Source organism: Haemorhous mexicanus, chromosome 11 (genome assembly GCF_027477595.1).
Source record: "Haemorhous mexicanus isolate bHaeMex1 chromosome 11, bHaeMex1.pri, whole genome shotgun sequence".
NCBI classification, from domain to species: Eukaryota; Metazoa; Chordata; class Aves; order Passeriformes; family Fringillidae; genus Haemorhous; species Haemorhous mexicanus.
This window is the reverse complement of record NC_082351.1, coordinates 9,067,991-9,090,546: the sequence shown is the minus strand read 5'-3', so window position 1 is coordinate 9,090,546 and position 22,556 is coordinate 9,067,991. Positions and strand designations below refer to the sequence as shown.

The following is a 22,556-nucleotide window of genomic DNA, read 5'->3' as shown; positions in this document are numbered from 1 at the left end:
CCCTGGCCCCGGTGTGCTGCTTGGGACATCCCTGCGCCGAGCCCGGGTTAAGGACGGCCACGGGGACGGGGCTGTGCCACAACACCCCACCTGTCATAAGCCCTGGCAGGGCGCAGCAGTCCACAGGGTCATCCCGTCCCTTTGGATGGGGTGGAGGATTGGTTAAAAAATCCTCAGGCTGGGTGAAAAGGAGCTCCCGTGGCTGAGCACCTGCAGTCGTAACACTGGCTGCAGAAAAAACAGAAAATAAAATGTTTTGTTACCACTGAGCATGTAACCCCCACTCCTCGAAGTCTGTCTTTCATTAAGGGTGAAATGAACTGGCTAAAAAGTTTAAGAGAGAATTGACACTGTCAAGGCAACAAACACAGGAAAATGCCCTGCAGGGCAGGCTGGCTGCACGTTCTGCGTGCAAGGTGCAAGACCGGGGAGCTCGGACCAGGTTTCAGCCACGAAGATGAATAGGAACCCATGGAATGGGAAGTTTCTGGTTTAGACAGGATACGTGTCAAATAACGGTACCTAAATCGGGTACCTGAGTGATACGGAGGCTTACAGGGGTGCTTTTGAAACGGAGCTTAAATGGCTTTCACAGACTGCAAGCTCTGTTAGGGCTGCAGTAAATTTGAGCCAGGGGAAGCCTTTAAGGAAGTATCAGAAAGATGACAGTTTTCATGTGGGAAAAAAGTGGGTCTGGGGTGGAGATTAATCTCAGTTGCTAATACGGAAATGGCTGTGAATTTCTGTTTGGAGCTATTACATAGAGGAGACATTGCTGAATTATTCTGTACATTCTTTAAGAGATTTTCTAACAGTATTCTAAAAATTATACTAATTCAAAATTCAGCGCCTGATTATTTCCAAATGCCTAATGTTTAATCCCACTTCTGTCATTGGGTTATTTATTAACATTGGGTAAACAAAGCTCTATATATTTATGCATATAATTCCAATTGGAACTTCACTTTTTTCCAAAATGGAAATTAATCTATTGCTTTGTATTTTAGTATTGATTCCTGCCTTTGCATCCTCAGACCTTTTGCTAACACATGTCAGAAACATCAAGGTAAGTAATTAACCATGTGTGGGTCTCCCAGTCCTCAGAGATTAATTTCTTGTCGTTTATCAGCAATTATCAGAGAGTTCATACAATGCTGGCAGCTGGAGCTCTGTTCTCTGGTACCCCTGGACACAGGATAAAAACTGGAACTCAGACTGCTTGATCTCTAATCAGCCCCAGTTTTTAATCAGCTCTGAAGTCCTTCTCTCTCTCTTTTTAAAACATCCATTTCCTCTGTTTTCCCTGTCATCACCACGTAATGGTGACATGTTTTAGTAAAATATTTAAATGTGTAAAGCAATCATTGCTGCCAGAGAACTGACTTTGGCACCTCTTAAGGAACACAATGAATAAGATGGCTCTAAGAAGCAGAAAACAGAGCTGTAACATGGCATCAAGATAAATGCCCACAGTCCAAATGACATGGTCGGATTTTTCTCAAAAGAATTCCATGTTAGCACAACATGAGATACATCTCTCAAAGGAGCCATTCTGGTTTTGATTGGATCTCTGACTAAGGCAGTGCTGCCAGATGTTTTTGCCTAATTTTCTTTTGTTATCTTGCTGGCCAGTACTCCTCGCCTCCATAAATTATTTCCCTCTCTCTTAGTGGCTGTGTGCTCTGAAAAGTTACAGAGGACAAATCTCTTTAGGGAGCATTCTGAGTTACTGGGTAGAACAGGACAAAACAATTTATGGTTGATTGCTGTTGATGAGGTTATGATCTTTGCCAAGATTTTTCTTTGAAAATCAGGATAGTAACATGCCTAACTTTTAAAAGTCAACATGAGATCTAATGCTGCAAATTGGAAATGCCAGGGATTCTTATTATTTAACCATCATGTAGCCCAGATATGATGTAGCTTTTTCCTTCTGCTTACTGTAGTGTCTGGAGTTCTCTATGTGTTTCACAATCCTAAAGCCTTTCTAAATGGACAGCTGCCAAAGCTCTGTGCAATGTTCCATCTAGACGTGCAGAGCACTATGGAAAAGCCAGCTGATTCTCCCAGTTTTGTTCTGTATTTTATGCAAGTGTGATTTGATTGAAATGGAGGAGACTGCTCTGTAGGGTGAAGGTCTCAGTGCCAATCTGTGTCTTGGCCCCTTTGAGCAAGCAGTATCCAGTGGTGGAGAGTGGCTGGAATTCTGGCTGTCTGGTTACCTTTAAGCTGTCAAAGCTGCTTTTAGAGCCACAGCCAGGTAGACACAGTTGGCAGACCCAATTCTGCTGAAAATGGAACAAAAATCCACATCAGAGTTCCCTGAGTGTGCTGGCACACTGTGTTCCTATGAGCTGCATTATGGGCTCCTCTCTGGGCATCCAATTGGCATCACTTGGGGTGATGAAATCCTCAGTGCTGCTGTAGATTCAGAGATAATTTTCATGCCTTGTTTTCCTATGTAGCATTTAGGGATATATGCAAATACCTCATTCAGCGCTGTGGATTCCCAGAGGTCACTTCAAGATAACTGCACAGTCTTTGCTGAGTCTTTTAGTTGTGCTGTGGTTTAGTTTCCCAAGCTGTACAATCAGGGCTTCTTTCAGCAAATACTGTAAAAGAATCCTCTCTTCCCTCTCTGTTTATTTGGGAGATCAAATTTCTCTTTTACTTTCCAATTTCCGTAGATTCTTTGCACCTCTATTCTTTTCTGCTGCCACAGCAAAACAGTGTTAAACAAAAGAAGTTTGTTGCTGTTGCACAACTGAAAAATAATGAAATTCTAATAATTGGTGCACCTGGCAAGTATGTGAAAACAATACAGAAACGTTTTATCGAGTAACAATTACCCAAGGTAGAGGATGTTAATTCTCATTTTAGTCTAGAATTGCACCATCATTTTTATTGGCACACTATTGCTGTTTGCCCACGTAGCTCGGAATGACCTTGATGATAGTGATGGCTCAGGTTACACCCAAGTGAATCATTAAAAATGAAAAGACCCAGAACAAAATCACAGACTTAGAGTCACGTAATCCCCTCCCCTGTACAAACCAGGGTCAGCTGGAGCAGGTAGCTGGGTGATGTCCAGCTGGATTGAGTATCTCCATTGGAGATCAGCCCAAGTGCAAAGTGAGTAGTAGTGCCTTTCACAGAGAGATTTTTCTGTAGTTTCAATGGAAACTGCAGAGTACCCCTCAAAATATTTACAGAATCAAAATAGAACTCCTTCAAAACTACCATTGAAGCCATGATTCTGATAAAGAATGTGCACAACAGCAATTCTGTAAAACTCAAATGCAGGTAAAGCAGGTAAAGTATTTTTCAGTTTGGAAGCAGTAGTCAGAATTGCAGAATTTGTAGCTATACACGTTTTTATAGGTCTATTTTTTTTTTTTTTTTTTTTTTTTGTATTTTGTATAAGCGGTGTGGTAATTCCACTGTAAGGAAAAGTTTGTACCAAACAAACTGACATTTCACAGAGTTCCAGCTTTTCATTTCCCAGGGTGTATACCTCAGTTTGTGTATTTTAAGTGGAAATGACAAGCTGTAATGACAGTATGGATACAGAAAAAATATTTCCAATATTAGAAAGGTCAGATTTGAGTTGGTGCACACTCTATACTGGCATTAAAGGAATCCATATATGCTTGTGAAAAGGAGAGATGGACACGCAGAAATCATCTGGATGGCATTAACAGTTTAAAAGATGAACCTAAAGGAATGCACACTTACATTTTTTGCCAGGCTCTTACAGCAGAAGAGAAGCCTCCTCCCTCAAACCTTGCATTACCACAGATTTGATATAGTGTCTTGAGAAGAACCCGAAAAATAAAGAAAAAATAACCCTCTGTATTTCAGTTTCCTACTGGGAAAGGTGCTGGAAGCCTTCAGTGTACTTGAGATGTGTGTCTGATTTGTTGTGTCCTTACCCCTGCCTTTGATGGAGCAGGTACACACGATTCCACAAAATGTGACCCCCAAGGCTCTTGGAGCCAGATGAGATAAGGTGTTTGCAGCTGAGCTGATGGGAATTGAGTTACACAAGCTGTTGTTTTAACAGCGCTCAGGAAGTTTGTTTAGTGCCTGTCCTCTCTTTCAGAACAGAGTACGAGATACTGTTATACTCCTTCTGATATTTGCACCTACTCTAGGAGCAAATATTGGAAAAAAACCCCCACGTTTTAACTGCTTGTTTTTTCCCCCTCCATGCAGCTTTTTGTAGTGACAGCCTCTCCTATCTAATCCTTCTGAATTACCTTCCTACCTGGTCATGTTAGGATGAGAGGCTGATGGGCTGAAACGGGAAAAATTTAGGAGTCTGAAAAAAATGTAAGGCTGCATCTGCATGATAGTTTGGATTTGTGTGACAGGAAAAAAACTGTGCAAAGTGGGTTTTTATGCTTTGATACAACTCTTCTTTTTCTTCCAAAGGAAAACAAGTTTGAAAAGAAAATATGTACAGCAGAACTCAGATCTAGGAATTGTCAAGAAAAAGATGTAACTATGAGGACAAGATAGTTTGGTTTTACTTGAGGTCACCATACAGCCAACCCTTACTCAAGGAAGACCTATTTAACAGATTTTACTGTGTTCTTTAGTTTCAATGACATTTAATTATAAATGGCCCTAAGCATTTGAACCTCTTTCCCTCTCATTCTCCCTCATATTTCAAAGGTCCATGTTTATTTTCAGCTGGAACAAGACACTTTTTGTGTCACATGAGCAACATAAAGTGAGCAACATTGGAACTTACCTTTCAAAAACAAAGTATTTAATGTACTAACATCAAATGAAAACCAAAAGATGCACCAAAGCTGGGAATGCCATAAGCAAAATAACTCCAACCTGCCTCACATCCCTTACTTGCTTTTCCCTCAAATTTACTTCAGTTTATTAATGAAGACCTTTCTCAAGCCTTCCTTCTCCTGGACTTCTTTTAACTTGTGACAACTACACAGATGATAAGAGATTTATTTCTAAATGCAGCTTTCCTACCTAATCATGATTTCCCCCCTTTTTTTTTCTCTTTACAGAAGCGAAATGCTGATAATGACTTGGTGAGTAAGATTTGGTTTTGTCTGGGCTACCAAGATTTTATAGTGACAAGAATATTCCTACTGTGTTCACAAAATGTTTCTGTGAGCAAATTGATATTCCTGAGTGTGTGACAAGGAAAACAGCCCAGAGCTGCCTGTTATAGGCAGTAGGACTAACTAGACAGTTTCTTTCCAAGCTCTGATGGAAGCTCCTGGACAAGGAAAGAGAATGAACAAATGATTTTTAATCTCATTGTATTTGAATAAATACCTAAGTTCTTTTGAAGTCACCTCTGTGTCTCTAACTAGACTCTAGACTTTCATTCTATGTTGGTTTTGTTTTTACTTTTATGTTGCAGTTATTGCTAAGGAAGGCAGGAGACCTCATCTCTGGGACTGATTGCACTTGGCACCTGGATTCCCCTTCAGCAATGCTTAAATGATGCTTTGATTGTTTGGGGACCTTCTTAATTAATCAGCAGAAATCAGACCCATCATAAAGACTCCAAGGTTCTTTCCAGGGCTGGTTTTGCTGCAAGAAGTAGACCTTGCTGTGGAGTTCCTAATGGGAACATCTGTTGTTCCCATGCTTTCACTTAGTGTCCAGAAACCTTATACCTGAACATTCAAAGAAATTAAATATTGCCTTGCCCATTTCCTTGTTTAAAAAAGACTGAGCTTCAGCTGGGAGGAAGATGAGAATAACATAAAATGGATTTTGGAGGCATTTGGGCTATTTTAAAGCAAGAGGATTACTTACATCCCTGCTCTAGGAGTCATCCACTCCTCTGATTGCTACAGTCACTAATACAGCAAGGCAGCAGTAAAGAGCTGTGCTCTTTGAATAACCATAAAAATTCACTCACTCAGTAGAGAAAAAACCTATTCCTATAATGGCAGTATTTTTGGTGGTAGTATTTTGTTAAAGTCTATAGTTATGACTTGTGGAATAGCACCATCAGTGAAATAGATATCCAAGGAAACACAGCTGTGCTCCCGTTCTCATATCAGGTCATTCTTTCTTTTTGCTTTGGAGTGATCAATGTGCTGCTGTGGTTTCTTTTTAAAAATATGATCACAACTGATTAATACACACATGAGTGTAACAGCTAGTGCTCTTTTTATCTTTTTTCATTTCTCAATCTACAGGTTGTCAATGGGATGGAAATCTATAGCATGAAAATTGATAGTAAAGTGACCTCCCGCTTTGCACACAATGTCATCACCAGCCGAGCTGTCAACCGTGGAAATGTGTCCAAAGAAGTCTTCTTTGATGTTGAACTCCCTAAGACAGCCTTCATTACCAACTTCAGCATGTGTGTAATCTTTACAGTATTGTTAAAGAAGACTAAAAATCTGTGCTAATTCAACTGGGAGAAATGGAATTCGAATGTTCATTTTTACTTTGCCATTTGAATAGATTTCTAAATACCTCCTGGGTAATTTTCTGGTACTATTAACTTAACATGCAAGATATGTGGAGAAAGGCAAACATTGGTACATCTCTAGAAAAGATTACTAATTTTCAATTATTTCTATTCATCATCATGAATAGAAGGGAACCTTAGGGAATGCAGGACCTTTCCTGAAGATTCATCCACCTTTTCAGAAACGCCTCTTACTTGCTTTGATATTATCAAACCAGGAAAGTTCCATTACTTAATTTCCCTGATGGCATTATAGCTTAATTTATCTCTTCATTTAAAAATCATATTTGAATGAAAGGCAGAAAGTAGAATTATTCTTTTACATTTGTACCTTTAGTTGCAATCACGTGCAGTTCTCCGCCACGATGAGGTTTGATTCAGTTAAGCACATCCATCTCTGCTAATCACACTGTGCCTGCTTTATCTCCAGTGAAGAGGAGCAGTAACTTTGGGACACAAACCCTCATAAATGCATTTTAGAACTTTTTTGGTAGAATGAAGTGATGAGAAATGGCTGCTTAGTCCTCTAAGGAGCTCAAGGATAAAATGCTCCTCTGGACAGGTGAGTCACATCCAGAGAGTTGGTTTGCCATTAGATGAGATGAGATGGTGAAGCTGCTGAAGTGCAGGAATATGGCAGGTGTAAGTTGTGTTTCTGTAGCCAAGTTTTGATCTAATTCAAAGTAAAAATTGGTTTAGATTCTTTTATGATACTGAGCACAGAGCTCTTTATTCCAGCTGAATTCTCTGAGGAGCCTGGCTTCAGTGAAAGGGCCCAAATCTTGGCAATAGCAGGTCTCTGAAAGGTTATTAGCAAACAAATCAATAAAGGGAAAATTCCTGTCATATCCTTCCACTGAACTAGGAATTTTTCATCTGCAGGACAATTGATGGTGTCACCTATCCTGGAACTATAAAGGAAAAAGAAGCTGCAAAAAAGCAGTATGAGAAGGCTGTTTCAAGAGGACAGACTGCTGGTCTTGTCAAGTAAGGATCATGTCTTTTGTGGCTTCCACACCATCACTCCATAGCAGACTGTGAGATTGGAAATGCTGTATTCTGGCACTTTGCTGACATTAAGAGACAAAAGAACAATCATTAAGTTATAGTTATTGTAGCACAAATTGTAGAAAGGAAATACAGCCTCTGACTGCACAGGCACTGTCTGCAACTATAGAAAGGCTGTTCCTGCAACATTCACTGGCTTTGTGGGACCTATTCCTGGAATTAAGCTCAGTGGGAAACTTGAATTAATTCTACAGGTTGAGTATGATTTTGAGTATTGATTGATGATTTTTAGCAGTATATGAAAATTCCCATTCTTTTTGAAAATCATATGCCACCAACAATAAATACTGTGAAAGAGAATAAAGATCTTTTTCCTACCCACTTAAATACAGAGCTTCAGGAAGAAAAACAGAAAAATTCACTGTCTCAGTCAACATTAAAGCAGCCAGTAAAGTCACTTTTGAGCTCACATACGAGGAACTGCTGAAGCGACAGTTTGGAAAATATGAAATGCTCATCAAAGTAAAACCAAAGCAGCTTGTCAAAGATTTTGAGGTAAATAGCAAACTGATCAAATTTTACTGTAATTTAAGAGATTATGGAATTCTGCATATCTGTTGAAAGTGGAGTACCATGGTCCTTTCTACTGGTTCACAGGTGAGCTAAAGGCCATGATAACATTTCTGATAACTCATTTCCATGAGTTCCATGGGGACCACTCATCAGGATGCTTTAATGCAGGCTTTTACTTGTAAACCTGACAAATTTGCTCATCTACTGAGCATTCCAAAAGAAATCCTCTATGAAAAACTGAAAAAGCTATTACGATGCATTGGAGTAATTGATTATACCTTTATAGCATAAACTCCAGCTTTCTCACACCACCATCTTTAAATGACAGAGGTACATATGTCACATTCTGCAATACTGCAGCTTTTTGTGTCTATCTGCCTTGATAAGATATACTAACTATCTTTCCAACAAGTCATATTTCTATTAAAGTTTATTTATTTCTAGCTTTGTTTTAAACTTCTGTTTTTGAAAAGGCCCCTTTGGCTGAAGATGTGTCCACCACACAAATGTAGATTTGGACTACTATTACGTATTACAAAAGTAAATTTCTTTTTTTTTTTAATGAATATCCCTCTTTCACATCTGTATTGCGGATCCTCCTGTAAATGGCTGAGTTGATATATTGTGGTTTAATCAATGACAGTAAATTTTAAATTAATATTTCAGATTGAAGTAGATATCTTTGAGCCCCAGGGTATCACTGAGCTGGAAGCAGAAGGAACATTCATCACCAATGAGCTGCAAAATACCATTAAAAAAACTTTTTCAGGAAAAAAGGTACATTGATTACTGCATTCCATGATTTACATATTATGGTTATAATTCTGAAATAATAATTTCAATGCTAGCAATGGCAGCAAGAGGAAACCTGGATACCAGTAAGATTATCTCTTACAGAAAAACTGAATTACTAACAAGTAGTTTTCCCTTATATGGGGGTAGTATAATTCCTAAAACATACAACAACTTTATCAAAGGTGTTGTTTAGCGTGAAGAGCTGACCCAAGGCAGATGGGGAAGTACTCATATGGAGAAAGCTGTGGGTAGCAGCCTTCATGTGTCAGTTACCACCAATAAATTTATAAGTACATATGGATTTGTACAATCTAGCAGCTAACCCAATAAAACAGGTTATTTTTATGTCTGTGAAAATAAATATACCAGCTTTTAAAAAATGTGGATGTGTTCTGTAGAAGATTTTCAGCTGTTAAGGGTCAGATCTAAGGAAGGCTTTTCTTTTCAGGGTCATATCTCTTTCAAGCCAACCCTCGCCCAGCAGCGAAGGTGTGCAAGTTGCTCAGAGTCTGTTTTGGATGGGGATTTTACTGTAAGATATGATGTGAAGAGAACAACTCCGGATAATTTGCAGGTAAGTCTAACAACTTGAAATTCTGAACTGTTGAAATGTTTAACTTGCACAGTAAAGGTCTGGGTGCAGCGAGGGCCAGCTCTTTCCTAAGGGACAGGCAGTGGGAGCACTCAGTGGGGTCTTCAGGGTGGGATCCAAAACAGTGGAGTCCACAGATAGGAACAGCTATAGCTGTGACACAGCTGGAGACAGGACACTGAAGCTGTCCTGACACTGTAGCTCAGTGTCTAAATACTAAAGGCTCAGTCTTGCACTTAAGTGACACCCCTGAGCCCATGGACAGAGGTGAGACTGATCAGGGCCGTTAAAACTTTTTAGGCCACTCAGAGGTTAGACATTTAATGAGAGTAATATCTCCTTTATCATTTTACCTTTATAATGTACCAAAAGTTTTGGTGGTGGTGTGGGGTTTTTTTAACATTTTCTTTTTCAGATTGTCAATGGCTATTTTGTACACTTCTTTGCACCAACAAATCTTCCGAAGTTGTCCAAGAATATTATTTTTGTATTGGATACTAGTGGCTCAATGTCTGGAAGAGAAATAGAACAAGTAAGTTACTACATTACTGTAGAGTTCCAGTGAAAGAGCTGGAACAAAGTGCTGGGAGAGAGATGGTGTTGGAAGAGACATGATGCCTTAGAGTGCACATGTGCTGCTCAAGCTGTTACAAAGTGGCTCGATGGTGTGACCTCTCTAATGTCCAGTGCCAGATGTACTAGTTTGCAGTGTTGCCGTAAAACAAAAATCTATACATTTAGCCTATATTTACTTATAAATGTTATAGTTCAAAACTCTAAATATCAGCATTTCCAGAGAGTGCTGTCATGTGCGTGACAGTTCCAAAATAAGCTGTTCATACAGATTATGTGCATTTTCTCTGTTCACTCTGTATCTGGGAAGCCGCAGCTCTTTTCAGAGTTATGACTAAGCTAATGTTCAGAATTTCTTTCTATTTTTTTTGATGTGCTGCATCAAAATATCCAGGCATGCTTGTTTATGAGCTTCTCGACTAACCTGTAACTACCCATTTGCCATGCCACCTTATCTCAGCGTAAGCAACCAACCGTGACAGGAAACCGGATTTTCATCTCAGCTACAAAGATTTACCAGATGTTATTGCAGCTGACTTCCCTAGAGTTACTCTGAAATTGACACAGGGACTGGCAAGAACAGAACAAGATCAGAGTTTTTGTAATATATACTGTGTAGGAGTAAAAAATAGCCAGTGCTGAAAGATTAATGATGTAAAATCTGTAAGCACATATTCTGTTAAATTTTGTATCATGTATTTAAATCTCTTTGCCTTACAGACAAAAGAAGCACTGCTAAAAATCCTAGATGACATTAAAGAAGATGACTTCTTCAATTTCATATTATTTGATAGTGAAATATCTACCTGGAAAGAAACATTAATCAAGGCCACTCCTGAGAATCTGGATGAAGCGAGGAATTTTGTTCGGCAAATTTCTGCTCAAGGCCGTAAGTACTTGATGGGCCTTGCCAGTAGGTCATTGTGTAAGTTAATTTATTGATTGATTCTGTGAACATAATGCTCCAGTTTGCTGGGGTTTCAGATTGCTGATGAGGCACTCCTGAAGTTCAGTTTTACTCAGAAAATAACATCTATTTCTCTTTATGTTTCCAAAGTCCAGGTACTATTCTATCTAGACATCCCCCTGCTTGTAAATCCAAATATTTCATTTTCTTATTGTGATGAAATCTTTTCAGGCCCCAATGAAAAATAGACCTTTATTTTGACAGCCTTTGCTGAACCCAAATTTCTTTGTTTACCTCATAGTGACAAATTTACATGGTGGTTTGATGAGAGGAATTGATATTCTGAATGCTGCTCATGAAGAAAACCTTGTGCCCAAGAGAAGTGCTTCTATAATTATCATGTTAACAGATGGTCAGCCAAATGTAGGTAAGTTTGTGCTGGATGGAATAATAAAGATATTTCATTAACTAACAAAAAATGCTAGTTTAAAATGGCCTTCATCTTTGACTTCTGTATATTTTCATGATTTGAACGCTACTATACCAGTGTCATAGTACTAAATCAAGCTTTTGGTAATGTCTCCTAAGAAATCTGAACATGCCAAATCACATTTAATCTTGTGATCATTTTATCTATTTTGAAAACAACTCAAACATTTCCTGTTTTGATGCAGGTGTATCAAATACTGAGGAGATTGAGAAAGCAGTGAAGAAGGCCATTGATGGCAGATACACCTTATACAACCTTGGCTTTGGCAGTGGTGTTGACTACGGCTTCTTGGAGAGGATGGCACTGGAGAATAAAGGATTGGCCCGTCGGATTTACCCTGACTCTGACACAGCTTTGCAGCTTCAGGTGAAGTAATCACCATGTACATGAGGTCAGAGGTGCTTTAGGTCAGATAACTATTCATGTTCTAATTTTCAAATAATCAAAATCTCAGGGTGCAATCTGACACTGAGATGCTCCAGAGTCTACTGTGATCAGAGTATTAAAATCACAGAATAGTTTGAGTTGCAAGGGACCTTTAGTTGCATTTCATTTTCCCCTTCCCTTATATGAGCAGGAAGTGCAGGGACAGTAAAAGGGACATGCTGTGGGCTATGGCAGGGAGTTTAAAACTTGGCATAGGGTGACACTCACAGTTCTGAAGGACACTCTGGTGGAATTGCTGCAGTCATTCTATCTCCTGCAACTCACAGATCATGTGGGTTAATGTCATGTCAAGGGACAAGAAGAGTAACAAATCATAAAGGTCTAGATATTCTTTCTCAAGAAGCTCTCTGAAAGCAGGTGTATCTTACAAGACTCCTGAAGCATTTTAGAGTTGTATAAGATATGAAAACTGGTATAGGCCATACAGGGTTGTCTTTTTTTACTTCTCACATTCCAGCAGCAGCCATTCAAAGAATTCACCAAAAAATTAGATATTAGATTTCATTGCAAGCTCTGATAAAATCAAATACCCAGTCTCCTTTGATTATGTTGCCATGTCAGTCTCTGCAGAGAAGAGGTGTAGAAAATTATCTCTATCAAATAATGGGAGGCTTGGTATCCTTCTTGATTTACGTTGATGGAACTCATCATCCACAGCACATTGTTCTCAAATATTCTTCCTTTCTCTTAGCAAGACTGAAGAGTTTGTATGTCCTTTCTCATTTCCATTATTTGTAGATTTCCAGGCCTTACGCTCTGAGATTTAACTAAACATCTAAGTATTTCTTATAAAATACACTTTTATTTTTCATTGCTGAAACAGCAGGATGTTTCTGGTTACAGATCTACCCATGAACTAAAGAAACAATCATAGTTAAATGTTTTCTTTTTTTCTTTCAATCCTACAGGGGTTTTATGATGAGGTGTCAAATCCCATGCTCATAGATGTGGAGTTAAACTACCCAGAAAATGAAATATCAGACCTAACTACTAACAGCTTCAAGCATTTCTATGATGGGTCTGAGATTGTGGTGGCTGGGCGCTTTGTAGACAGCAACCAAAACCATTTGTCTGTAGATGTAAGAGGTGAAGGTGTAAGTATGGATTTCTTTGACTTATGTAAGCTACAAAAAATCTCTGAATGCTTCTTTTGCCTCCATTGTGATGAAAAAAAATGCCATGTGAAAGTGGAATACTGGGTTACGTTCTGTAGTGTACACCTCTAAAATTTCCAGAAACAATGGGACAAAATTCCTCATACAACACTGTCAATTTTCTGGTGTAGAACCAGACTGGTTTTCAATTTCCTATGATTTTCAGGTGTGAAGGTCTTAGTTTTTGGGAACTAAGTCAGTTTAGTCAGTCCCTGGCTACTTGTGATGCAGAGAACATTCTTACTCCCAACAGGCTCAAGACGCCCTGTCGTACACTACCCAGCAAGGAGCTGAGCAGACAGCTCAGGCTTTCCAAGAACAACACTACATATTTGGAGAGTACATTGAAAGGCTCTGGGCTTATCTTACCATTGAACAACTCTTGGAAAAACGGTAATTATACCTGGAATTATACCTTAGCTCTGAACCCCTTACAGCCTCTGACTCCTGCAGTTTCTAGGATGTGAAGCTGACATTCACATCCCACTGAGGTGCCAGTGGAAAATCATAAAAATCAGTGAGGGAAATCCATCAACCTATTCTCCTCCCTAGCCTCAGTATTCATGTTTCAGGTTGCAAATGAAACAATTTTAAATTATTGCAAGTAAAAAGCACAGTTTTGCCTTTCTCTTGGACAGCCAGTAGAATCAGAAGCGCTCTTAGGCTGTAACAGTTATGTCTTATTGATAAATTACCTGCAGAGAAATAACTTTACTTTAAAATTTGTAATCTGAAGTGTGGTGAGTGATTCAGCAATCACTGATGCTGGGAGTCTCTTCTTGTATTTAGCATTACAGCCACAGGAGAAGAAAAGGAAAACCTTACAGCTCAAGCCCTGGCTCTCTCACTAAAGTACAAGTTTGTAACACCACTGACGTCCATGGTGGTAACAAAACCAGAAGAAAATGAAAATGAAGAGGGGATTGCTGATAAACCCACTGAAGGTATAGACATCTTCACAATTGTACTGTATTTGAGAAGCTAAGAGTTCCTTTGATGTTACCCTAAAGAAAGGCTTTCATGTGGGCAGAGTTTTAAATATGTACCTGCAAAATCTACTTTCCAAGCCTGGCATGTGTGTGATTTATGCAAAATTACTTCTCATTGTAAAGCTCATTTCCATCAAACTATCCTTCATTACTAAATCATATGGGCAAAGTACTATAAATTTAAAATAAATGTATTTTAAACTAAATAGAAAAACTATCACAGAAAAAGACCCTGAAAACCAAGAAGCATTTCTAATCTAATAATCCAGCTATATTCAGATGATTTACCATCACTTTCTCCTTTATTTTTCTACATACTTCAGCCTAGGGATAGATGTAGTAACCTTTTTCCACATGAAAAGGGAAAATTTGCATGAGCTCTTCCTCAGGCAGGATATATCAGGTTGTAAAAAGATTGAGATTACTTATGTAAAACACAATAGTCATATATATATTGCAGAAAGAGAAGCAATTATATTGAAAACACGCAATTTATTTTCAACTCCTCTGATACTTTAGCTAATTATGAACTCTTTGCTCAGTGAAATATTCTTCTTTCCTACAATTCAGCGTCCCTGTTTAACCCCTGTGTAACAAATACTCTGTTCCTCCTTGCTCTTTGGCCAAGCAAAGCAGTGCTCTGTGCTCAGTGTGCCCCCCAGCCATCCTAACCTCATCTCCTTGTGTTGTTTGAGCCACCCTCATCCCACAGGTCTGACAGAGGCTTCCCAGTCTCTTCTATCAGCATCCTTTATTTTTTTCTCCAACTTTTGTTTAGAGGCCCCAAAAGTTCCTTGGAGGCTCTGTGTGGGCTCTCTGCTGCCTTCTAGATGAAAAAGTTTCTAATCTCCTGATTTTGGCATAGGAACTTAGGGCATTTTAGCATAACAGATACTGGAGATTAGTGAGTAAGTCCTGAAACCAGTGAATTGCTAAGTGCCCTTCAACTCTGAATCATTCTTCAGGCATTATGCTGATAAATTTTTGCATTATTTTTCATGACTCCTATAATGGAATACTGCCATAAAACCCCTTCATGATTAATTTAACACTCAAGCCACTACACAACATAATGACTTTAAAGTTTACAGCTGGTCTCCGTAAGATGGAACCCCCAAACATTTGACAGAATTGACATCCACTCAGTTATCTTCAGTTCTTTGTTTTCCCTTTCCAGGTATTTGTAGTACAAAAGCTCTTTTCTGAACCTCTTCCAAAGGAAATCCTCTCTGTGTATTGATAGTATAGAGCAGTAATAGGAGAAAATACTCAAAGCTCTGCCCCTATGTAAGAAAAAAAACCCCAATTTTACTCACCCTAAAGTCTCAATTCACAAATCAATGTACTGAATCATCCAGTCAGTATTAACAGAATCATCCAAATGCCTGGAAAACCACAAAATAGTAAAACCAGTAAGGAACATTTTGCAATATAGGTATGGCACAACAATTAAACAGTTCCAAATAGAGCTCTTGTTCCATACATAATAAATTGCAGTTCTGCTGCCCCACATAACAGCTTTTTACTTTCAGTACATTTCTGTTTGATCTACAAATACTGAGTTGTATCACTGGGAAGAAAGGGCATTACAAAATACTAAAGATAGCTGATTGAGTTATCAATCAGTTAATTTTTTTACAGTGTTTTATTAGAGTCAGAATCCTTCTGTTTAATTGTATAACTGATGATGTAAATTTCTATTTTTCTTTCTTTTACTTCTTACCTGCCCATGGTAACAGCTGAAGGTATGTAAATTTTTATTAAATTTACTTAGCATGGATTTTCTACATTAATTATTTGATCTAGGATGCAATGTTTTCATAAAGTTCACGAGGAATGAATCAAGATCATGTTATGAATAGATATACAACCTTTTAGATGGGTAAGTTTGTAAATAGTGGTTTCAGTTCAGTTTCTGTCTCTGATGATTGCAGCATCCCACCATCCTAAAATTCAGGGCAGTACAAGTCAGCTGCTGTCCAGGGCTGCCACCAGGGCCTTCCAGGTACCTGTATGTAGCCATCTCATACAAAGATATCTTCATCCATGCTATGATTGCCACTTCTAAAGCACAGAGACATCCTGACAGAATTTCAGATGTAAAAAGAGCAGCAGAGTAGAAAAATGTGGAACCAGGCAGGGAATTCTTCCTTCCCATAAGTGCAGTTTAGAAGAAGGTAGCACAGAGGGACCAGAGAGCAGCAGATTGTCCCAGTCCCAGAGAGAGCAAACCCCATGCTCTTGGAGAAGTTACATTTGTGCTGGAAAGCAGGGTGTTCTTCCAGCCCCTTCAAGACTGTTGCTTTGTAGCACTGTTAAATAAATGTTTTGACTAAATTTTTATTTTGTAATATTTAGAAATTTATACATAATTACAAGATTTTTAGGTTTGTTTTGGAAGGTGGAAGGAATGAAGTGGGTGAGATTGGGTGTTGTTCTTTGTAGCCTCTAAAATAACGTTTTGTTTCATTCAAGCAGGGATGTTCACAGATCCTTTGGTGGGTAAGTAATTTAATTTACTTTTCTGAATGGAGCAGGAACTGTCAACTGAAATTACAGAGGCAGAGATGCCTTTTCTGGCAGTACAACTGGACTTTTACAAATACTACCAAATTCTGCTCACTGCTGAAAAGACACTTAAAGGTTGAACAATAGGAGGTGACAGAGCTTCAGCTAAATAGTTTATAAGGAGTGAATACCTGTTCATAAACCACCATCTTTTCCTGAAAGCTCTTTCCCAAGAACAGAGGATGGACTTCATTTTGCATTTCCTTTGGAATTCTATAAAGCAAGGGACTGTGATGTCAGCATCTCTGGCTAAATTAATGTGTTCAGTCATTTGTACAAAAAGCATCTGTTTTATTCAAGAGACAGCAACTGATCCACCACATTGCTGGCTGGGCAATCCTGGAAATGGGAGAGTTAGAGTTGTGCTTTTACTCTGGATATTAGTGCCAATCTCTGTCTAGATTTTTCAAGTCTTCACTGAAAAGACTTAAATTCATTCTGGGAAAAAAAAAGTAAAATAAACAAACAAACAAAACAACCCCAGCTGTCAAAGAGTCAGAAGTTTTCGATAGATGATGTTGCATGTCCTTGCTGATAGTTTAATCCTCAGGTCTGAAATATTTGTATCCTACAGATATGTTGCTTGGGCTATATGGAAACCCTCAGAGCAATTTAGACACAAGTGAAATCTGTGTCTATCCTGGAGGTTTTTTTGATTCAAATGTAGCACACAAACTGTCATTCCATAGATTACACGCTTGAAAAACTAGGATGCCATTACTGATTTACCTAGCATATTAACTCCCTGACTTCTTACATAGGCCATGCAATTTTCCATTTTGGTGTGAGTTTTCTAACAACTTTCTTTCCTTCTGCAGCTTCACCACTCTATTACACATATGCATCACCACCCACATGGTATACTAGTGGTGAGTAGTTGGAGTGGTGCCTGTCTAGGAGAACAGAAGAGGGTATTTAAGGCTCAATTACACAATGCTTATGAATATTTTCAATATTTCCCTTCCATAACAGCAACCATTTTTTCATTTTAAAGGGGCAAGTATTTTAATTTACTTTTTAAACATTTCTTAGTGTCATCTAAAGATCAAGTAATTGAAATTATATGTGGTCATTTTCTCAGCCCTCTTTCCCATCAGTAATTTTTGTGTTGTTAACTGCCTGTTTTCTATTAAAAAAATTATATTTAGTTATTAAATTTAAACATTAAGCAATATTAAATGCTCATGTGGAGCTTTGACTCTGTGTATCACTATACAGACACCAGTGATTTGCCTTTACAGTTGATGGAGATCCACACTTTATTATATCAGTGCCACAAAAAAAAGATGCCATTTGTTTCAATATCAACGAAAACCCTGGCATGATCTTAAATTTAATAAATGATCCAGTTACAGGTGAGTTTTTAACTTTTTTTTTTCTTTTAATACAGGATATTTCTAACAAAATATGTTTAGAGGCTATTTCTCTATAATGCATAAGCTTTTTTTCCCAGCACAGCTAGCAGGAGGTCCTGTAGCTATGATAGCTTACCATTACCATGACTGTTTTCACTTCTTGTAGCAAAATGAACTTTTAAACTTACTTTAAAAACCACTGTGAGAGTTGAGAGTAGTAATTTGTCTCAGTGAATTGTAGTAGAAGCAATAAAATAATCCTTAGGTCACCAGTTTGTGGAATATCTGGTAAAGAGAGACTGATGTCACTCAGACTCTGTACCCATCACAAACTCTCTGTGCTTTGGGAAAAACAGAACTTTTCCCAACAAAATGATTGTTGGCATTGTGGAAATTCACAGAACAACCCCCAGAACTTGATTTTGCTTTGGTACAAACATTCAAATGTAATTCTGATCTATTTTTCAACTCATATTTAATTTCTTATGATGTTAAATTTTCAAGACAGTCCTTGACATCAGTTGATCAGGTCCTGTCTATAAAACAATACTTGTTTTATTTCTGTATTAGGCATCACGGTCAATGGAGAACTTATTGGTGATAAGAGAGCAAATAGTGATGCAAAAATCCAAAACTCATATTTTGGAAAACTTGGTATTGCAAATAAGCACCTGGATGTAAAGCTGACAGTAACACCTGAGAGGATCACAATTGAGAATGGTGATGAAAAAACAGGTTTCACCTGGCTGGACTCAGTCACCTTGCAACAAGCAGGGTAAGACTTACTGAAAGAGTATTAGGCTCTTGTATTACTTTCTACTCCTCTTAAAATATTTTTAAATGTTAATCAATAATAAATTTCTAAGATTTGTGTGGGAATCTACCAAAGCAATTGATTCAAGCCTTGCTGGATTCTGCTCTCTACTTTGTTGGGTAATTGCTGAATTAGTCACAAATTTCTCTACTTGAAATAAGTAAATGAAGACTTTTCCCTGATCTTCTATTGCTCTAAGGTAAAACTAGATTTGGTATTGTGCTTTGTACAGCAGCGTCTTGCAAATGCTTAAGGAGTAACTGCAGACATAGTGTGCAATCTTTCAAAGGCATAATAGTGTTCCAAAAGCAAATCTCCATTTTAAAAATTGAACTTATGGCAGTCACAGGATTGGTATATTTTTTCTTGTCAGCAGGTATATTTCCCATGGAATCTATTACAGAATCATTTATACCTGTGCAAAATGTTTCTAGAAGGAACAGGCAACATTTTCTCTTCCTCCTCCTTTACATTTCACTGTGTAGAATAAAATCCCTGCCTTCTCAAGGCCCAGCAGCAGAAAGAGCAAACTCTCATTCCTACACATGATTTTTTTTATTGTGATAAACACACGGATGGTATCACTGACACAATCAGAAGCAAATCTTCTCTATCCTAGCACTAAAATAGGCAGTTTGGGAGTTGACTTCTCTGAAAGACTAAAGGAAAAAGTGTCATGTAGCATTCAGGCAAAGAACTGATGGTTTAATAATAGAATTTGTATCACTGAGCATCAGGTGCTGTATCTACATATCACCAACCTATCTGTAACCAATTACACTGTTAAGGGACAGGTTTTGCTTAAAACACCTTACTGAAAAGTTTAAAGTCCAGGTAGCCTTTTCCAGTGTCATTTAATATGATTCTGTGACTCTCTGTGAACACACAGAGAGACTCCATGGACCAAACTAGGCAGCAAACCCTCTCTCTTAAAAAGCCCTGAGCGTTTATAAAGCTACATTTGTTTTTTCTTCTCACATGCCTTTCTGTTCTGTTAACTCTGGTAAACACAATGTTCTAAGTCATGTTTTTCTTTTTTTCCTCAGTTTAACTTTGATAATTAATAGGAAAAAAAATCTGGTGCTCTCAATGGGCAGTGGTGCCTCATTTGTTGTTGTTTTGCACCAAGTGTGGAAGAAACATCCCCTCCACCAAGATTTCCTGGGACTGTATACATTGAAAAGTGATAAACTGTCTGAACAGACCCATGGATTATTAGGTATGACTTTGTTTAGTGTTTCCCTGCTTGCCTTTCCTTATGAGGCTACATAATTTATAGATAGAATATTGTACTTGTGCTGAGAATAATCACACCCAGAAATTATTTCAGAGATCAACACGTGGGTTATTTGATTATTTAAAAGTGGAAGACTTGGAAAATATGTAACAAATTCAACAGAATAGACAACACACCAAGTGATATCTTGAAGGATATCTAGAAAAGGCTGTAATTGTTCTGTGCAGTCAGAAGCTGTAGTTTTCATACAGATGATGTGGGTACAATTCTGGGTCATAAACAGAAAAAAATACCAATAACACCTCAGGCATATGTTCAGCTTACCTGAAACTTGGGGTTTGCTTATCCAATCCAAACTCTGAAGGGACAAGGAAACTGGCACAGGAATATAGAAATTCTGGGATTTCTGTTTGGTTTGCTTCTGTTTTAATGCCTGAAATGGTAATTTTAGCTTCTCTTTTTAGGACAGTTTTTCCGGCCCATTGACTTCACCATACTTGAAATTCATCCTGGGTCTGATCCCAAGAAACCAGATGCCACAATGATTGTTAAAAACAATGAACTGACAGTAACAAGGTACAAAATAATTAAGCCCTTAGCAAAGAATTAGGCAAGATTCCTTGTCCAGGTGCAGTTCCTACCTCAGTACTCCCATGGCTGTGTTTTCCCTTTCAGGGGCTGGCAGAAGGATTACAGAAGAGATCCTACACACGGGGTTGATATTCCTTGCTGGTTTGTCCATGACAATGGAGCCGGGCTGATAGATGGTGTTCACACAGATTATATCGTTTCCAGTCTCTTCTAAGAAACTTCCTCCAAATGCACAGAAAGACAATATTTGTCTGAAAAAACAGTATTTTCAATATATAAGATCTATTCAAAGCATATAAGCATACATGTTTAGCAAGGACAAGGTATGATGGATTCTCATAGAGAGTTTTACTGTGCATTTGATCCAATCTGAAGTGCAAGATCCCTCATCGTCTGAAGTGACCTCCTTATTAGGTTTAAAATTCTGACTTAAAATGTTACTTTGTTTCATAACAGAAACCCTCTACCCAATTTTTAATCAATAATTGTGTCAGGATTGATTAAATAAAATTATCAGTACTCAGTGCCTGGTTCTGTTATTCTGACAGCTCAATGTTCTCATGCCAGTTTCACGAAGCCCAGGGTGCCAGATGCATTTTGAAATTGAGCACAAGAGGATATCTGACAGCCCAGCCCAGATTTTGGGATAATCCCGTGGTGTTTGGAACCACCTGAGGTGGACTGTGCAGAGCTGAGGGCTGTTGCCAACACAGGAGGTGACTGTTGGCATCCAGGAATTCTGTATTTTAGCATTTTAATTTGAACCTCTCTTTTGAATGTCTGAATCTTTATAAATTAATGAAACACTAAGGTTGCAAGCAGCACTCACATTTGAGTAATGAAAGCTCTTTTGGACTGTAACTTTCTTGAGGAAGACCCTTCCTTCTGTTCCCATAAAAGAATTTATGAACACATTCAGGGCAAGTGCCCCATTTATTTATACATTCATTTTTTACAGCAAGAAATTGCAAGCTCTTACTTCTAAATCAAAAAACCCACCCAACCAAAAACATGTTCTCTCCCTCCCATATTTCTTATTTACTTCAAGATTTCTTTTGATCAAATCAGCCACAAAAAGGCAGTTGTGGTCTCACATGGTAAAGCAGAAAATTCTCCAACAGTAGTATGACAAAGAAAGTCATTGTGTGGAAAACTAGAATGTAGAACACAGAGAAAAGAGGAGTGTAGCGGGAGAAAGGAGTGATAAAAGATATGATAGGTCAAATTGAAAGAACAAGGGTAGAGGTGAACAAAAATACATCAGAAAAATCAAAGAAGAAAAAAATGGAGGAATTATATACTTACTGCTAAAATTATGGGAGATACAGGCCTTTTTGAGGAGAAAAATCCTTTACTGAAAGCAGCAGTTTTGTAGAAGAAAATAAATAGGAGAGAGTAGAGGGTGTGAGAGTGGCTGCAGATCTTTGCCTGCTAAATCCAGACAGCAATGGTGAAAGAAAACAGGTAATTTCTACAGTAGGCAATAAGTGACTGGAAAACAAGGGAGCCAAGGAGAGCAAAAGGAAGGAGTGAGAGAAGACCAGAACATTGAAACTAGTAAGTTTAAGTTTACATGGTTCTAAATCTTTATTGTAAGAGAATTAAGTAGATGGACTAGATTGAAATAAAGAAATTATCCATTTTGGATCCCGGGACAGGATCTGTGGCACTGTCCATGGGGCTGGTCCTGTGCTCCCTTGCTCCATTAACACCATAAAGCTGAGCAGTGGACAGCAGACCTTGACCTACCTGGCTGGCAGAGTTTGGGCATAAGACAAACCTGGCCAGCCTGAGCTTTCCTGTTTGATTTACTGGGATGACGCAAATCTCTGGAGCTGGCAGGAGTCCTGTCTGTGACTGATTGGGAACCACGAGTTGCTCTCAGGTCTGCTTTAGCATGGCTCCTGCTCAATAAGCGCTTGGAGATTGCTGCAAGGCAGGAGGCAACAGCAAATGTTGCTAAAGGTAACAGAGGGCAGAGAGAAGCAGCAGACAGA

At 38.4% G+C, this 22,556-nt stretch overlaps 1 protein-coding gene across 1 annotated transcript; it reads left to right on the top strand.

Moving 5' to 3' along the window:
• Nucleotides 1-961: 961 nt before the first annotated feature.
• LOC132332225 (inter-alpha-trypsin inhibitor heavy chain H3-like) lies at nt 962-21,082 on the top strand. The gene is made up of 22 exons (XM_059856286.1): nt 962-1,066; nt 5,037-5,060; nt 6,189-6,355; nt 7,349-7,453; nt 7,867-8,029; nt 8,714-8,824; nt 9,291-9,416; nt 9,850-9,966; nt 10,728-10,896; nt 11,216-11,341; nt 11,589-11,770; nt 12,760-12,945; nt 13,259-13,398; nt 13,795-13,949; nt 15,734-15,739; nt 16,470-16,496; nt 17,381-17,431; nt 17,804-17,917; nt 18,488-18,692; nt 19,778-19,950; nt 20,433-20,544; nt 20,644-21,082. The coding sequence occupies exons 1-22, from the start codon at nt 977-979 to the stop codon at nt 20,771-20,773; spliced, it is 2,679 nt and encodes an 892-aa protein (XP_059712269.1). The 5' UTR covers nt 962-976; the 3' UTR covers nt 20,774-21,082.
• Nucleotides 21,083-22,556: the final 1,474 nt, after the last annotated feature.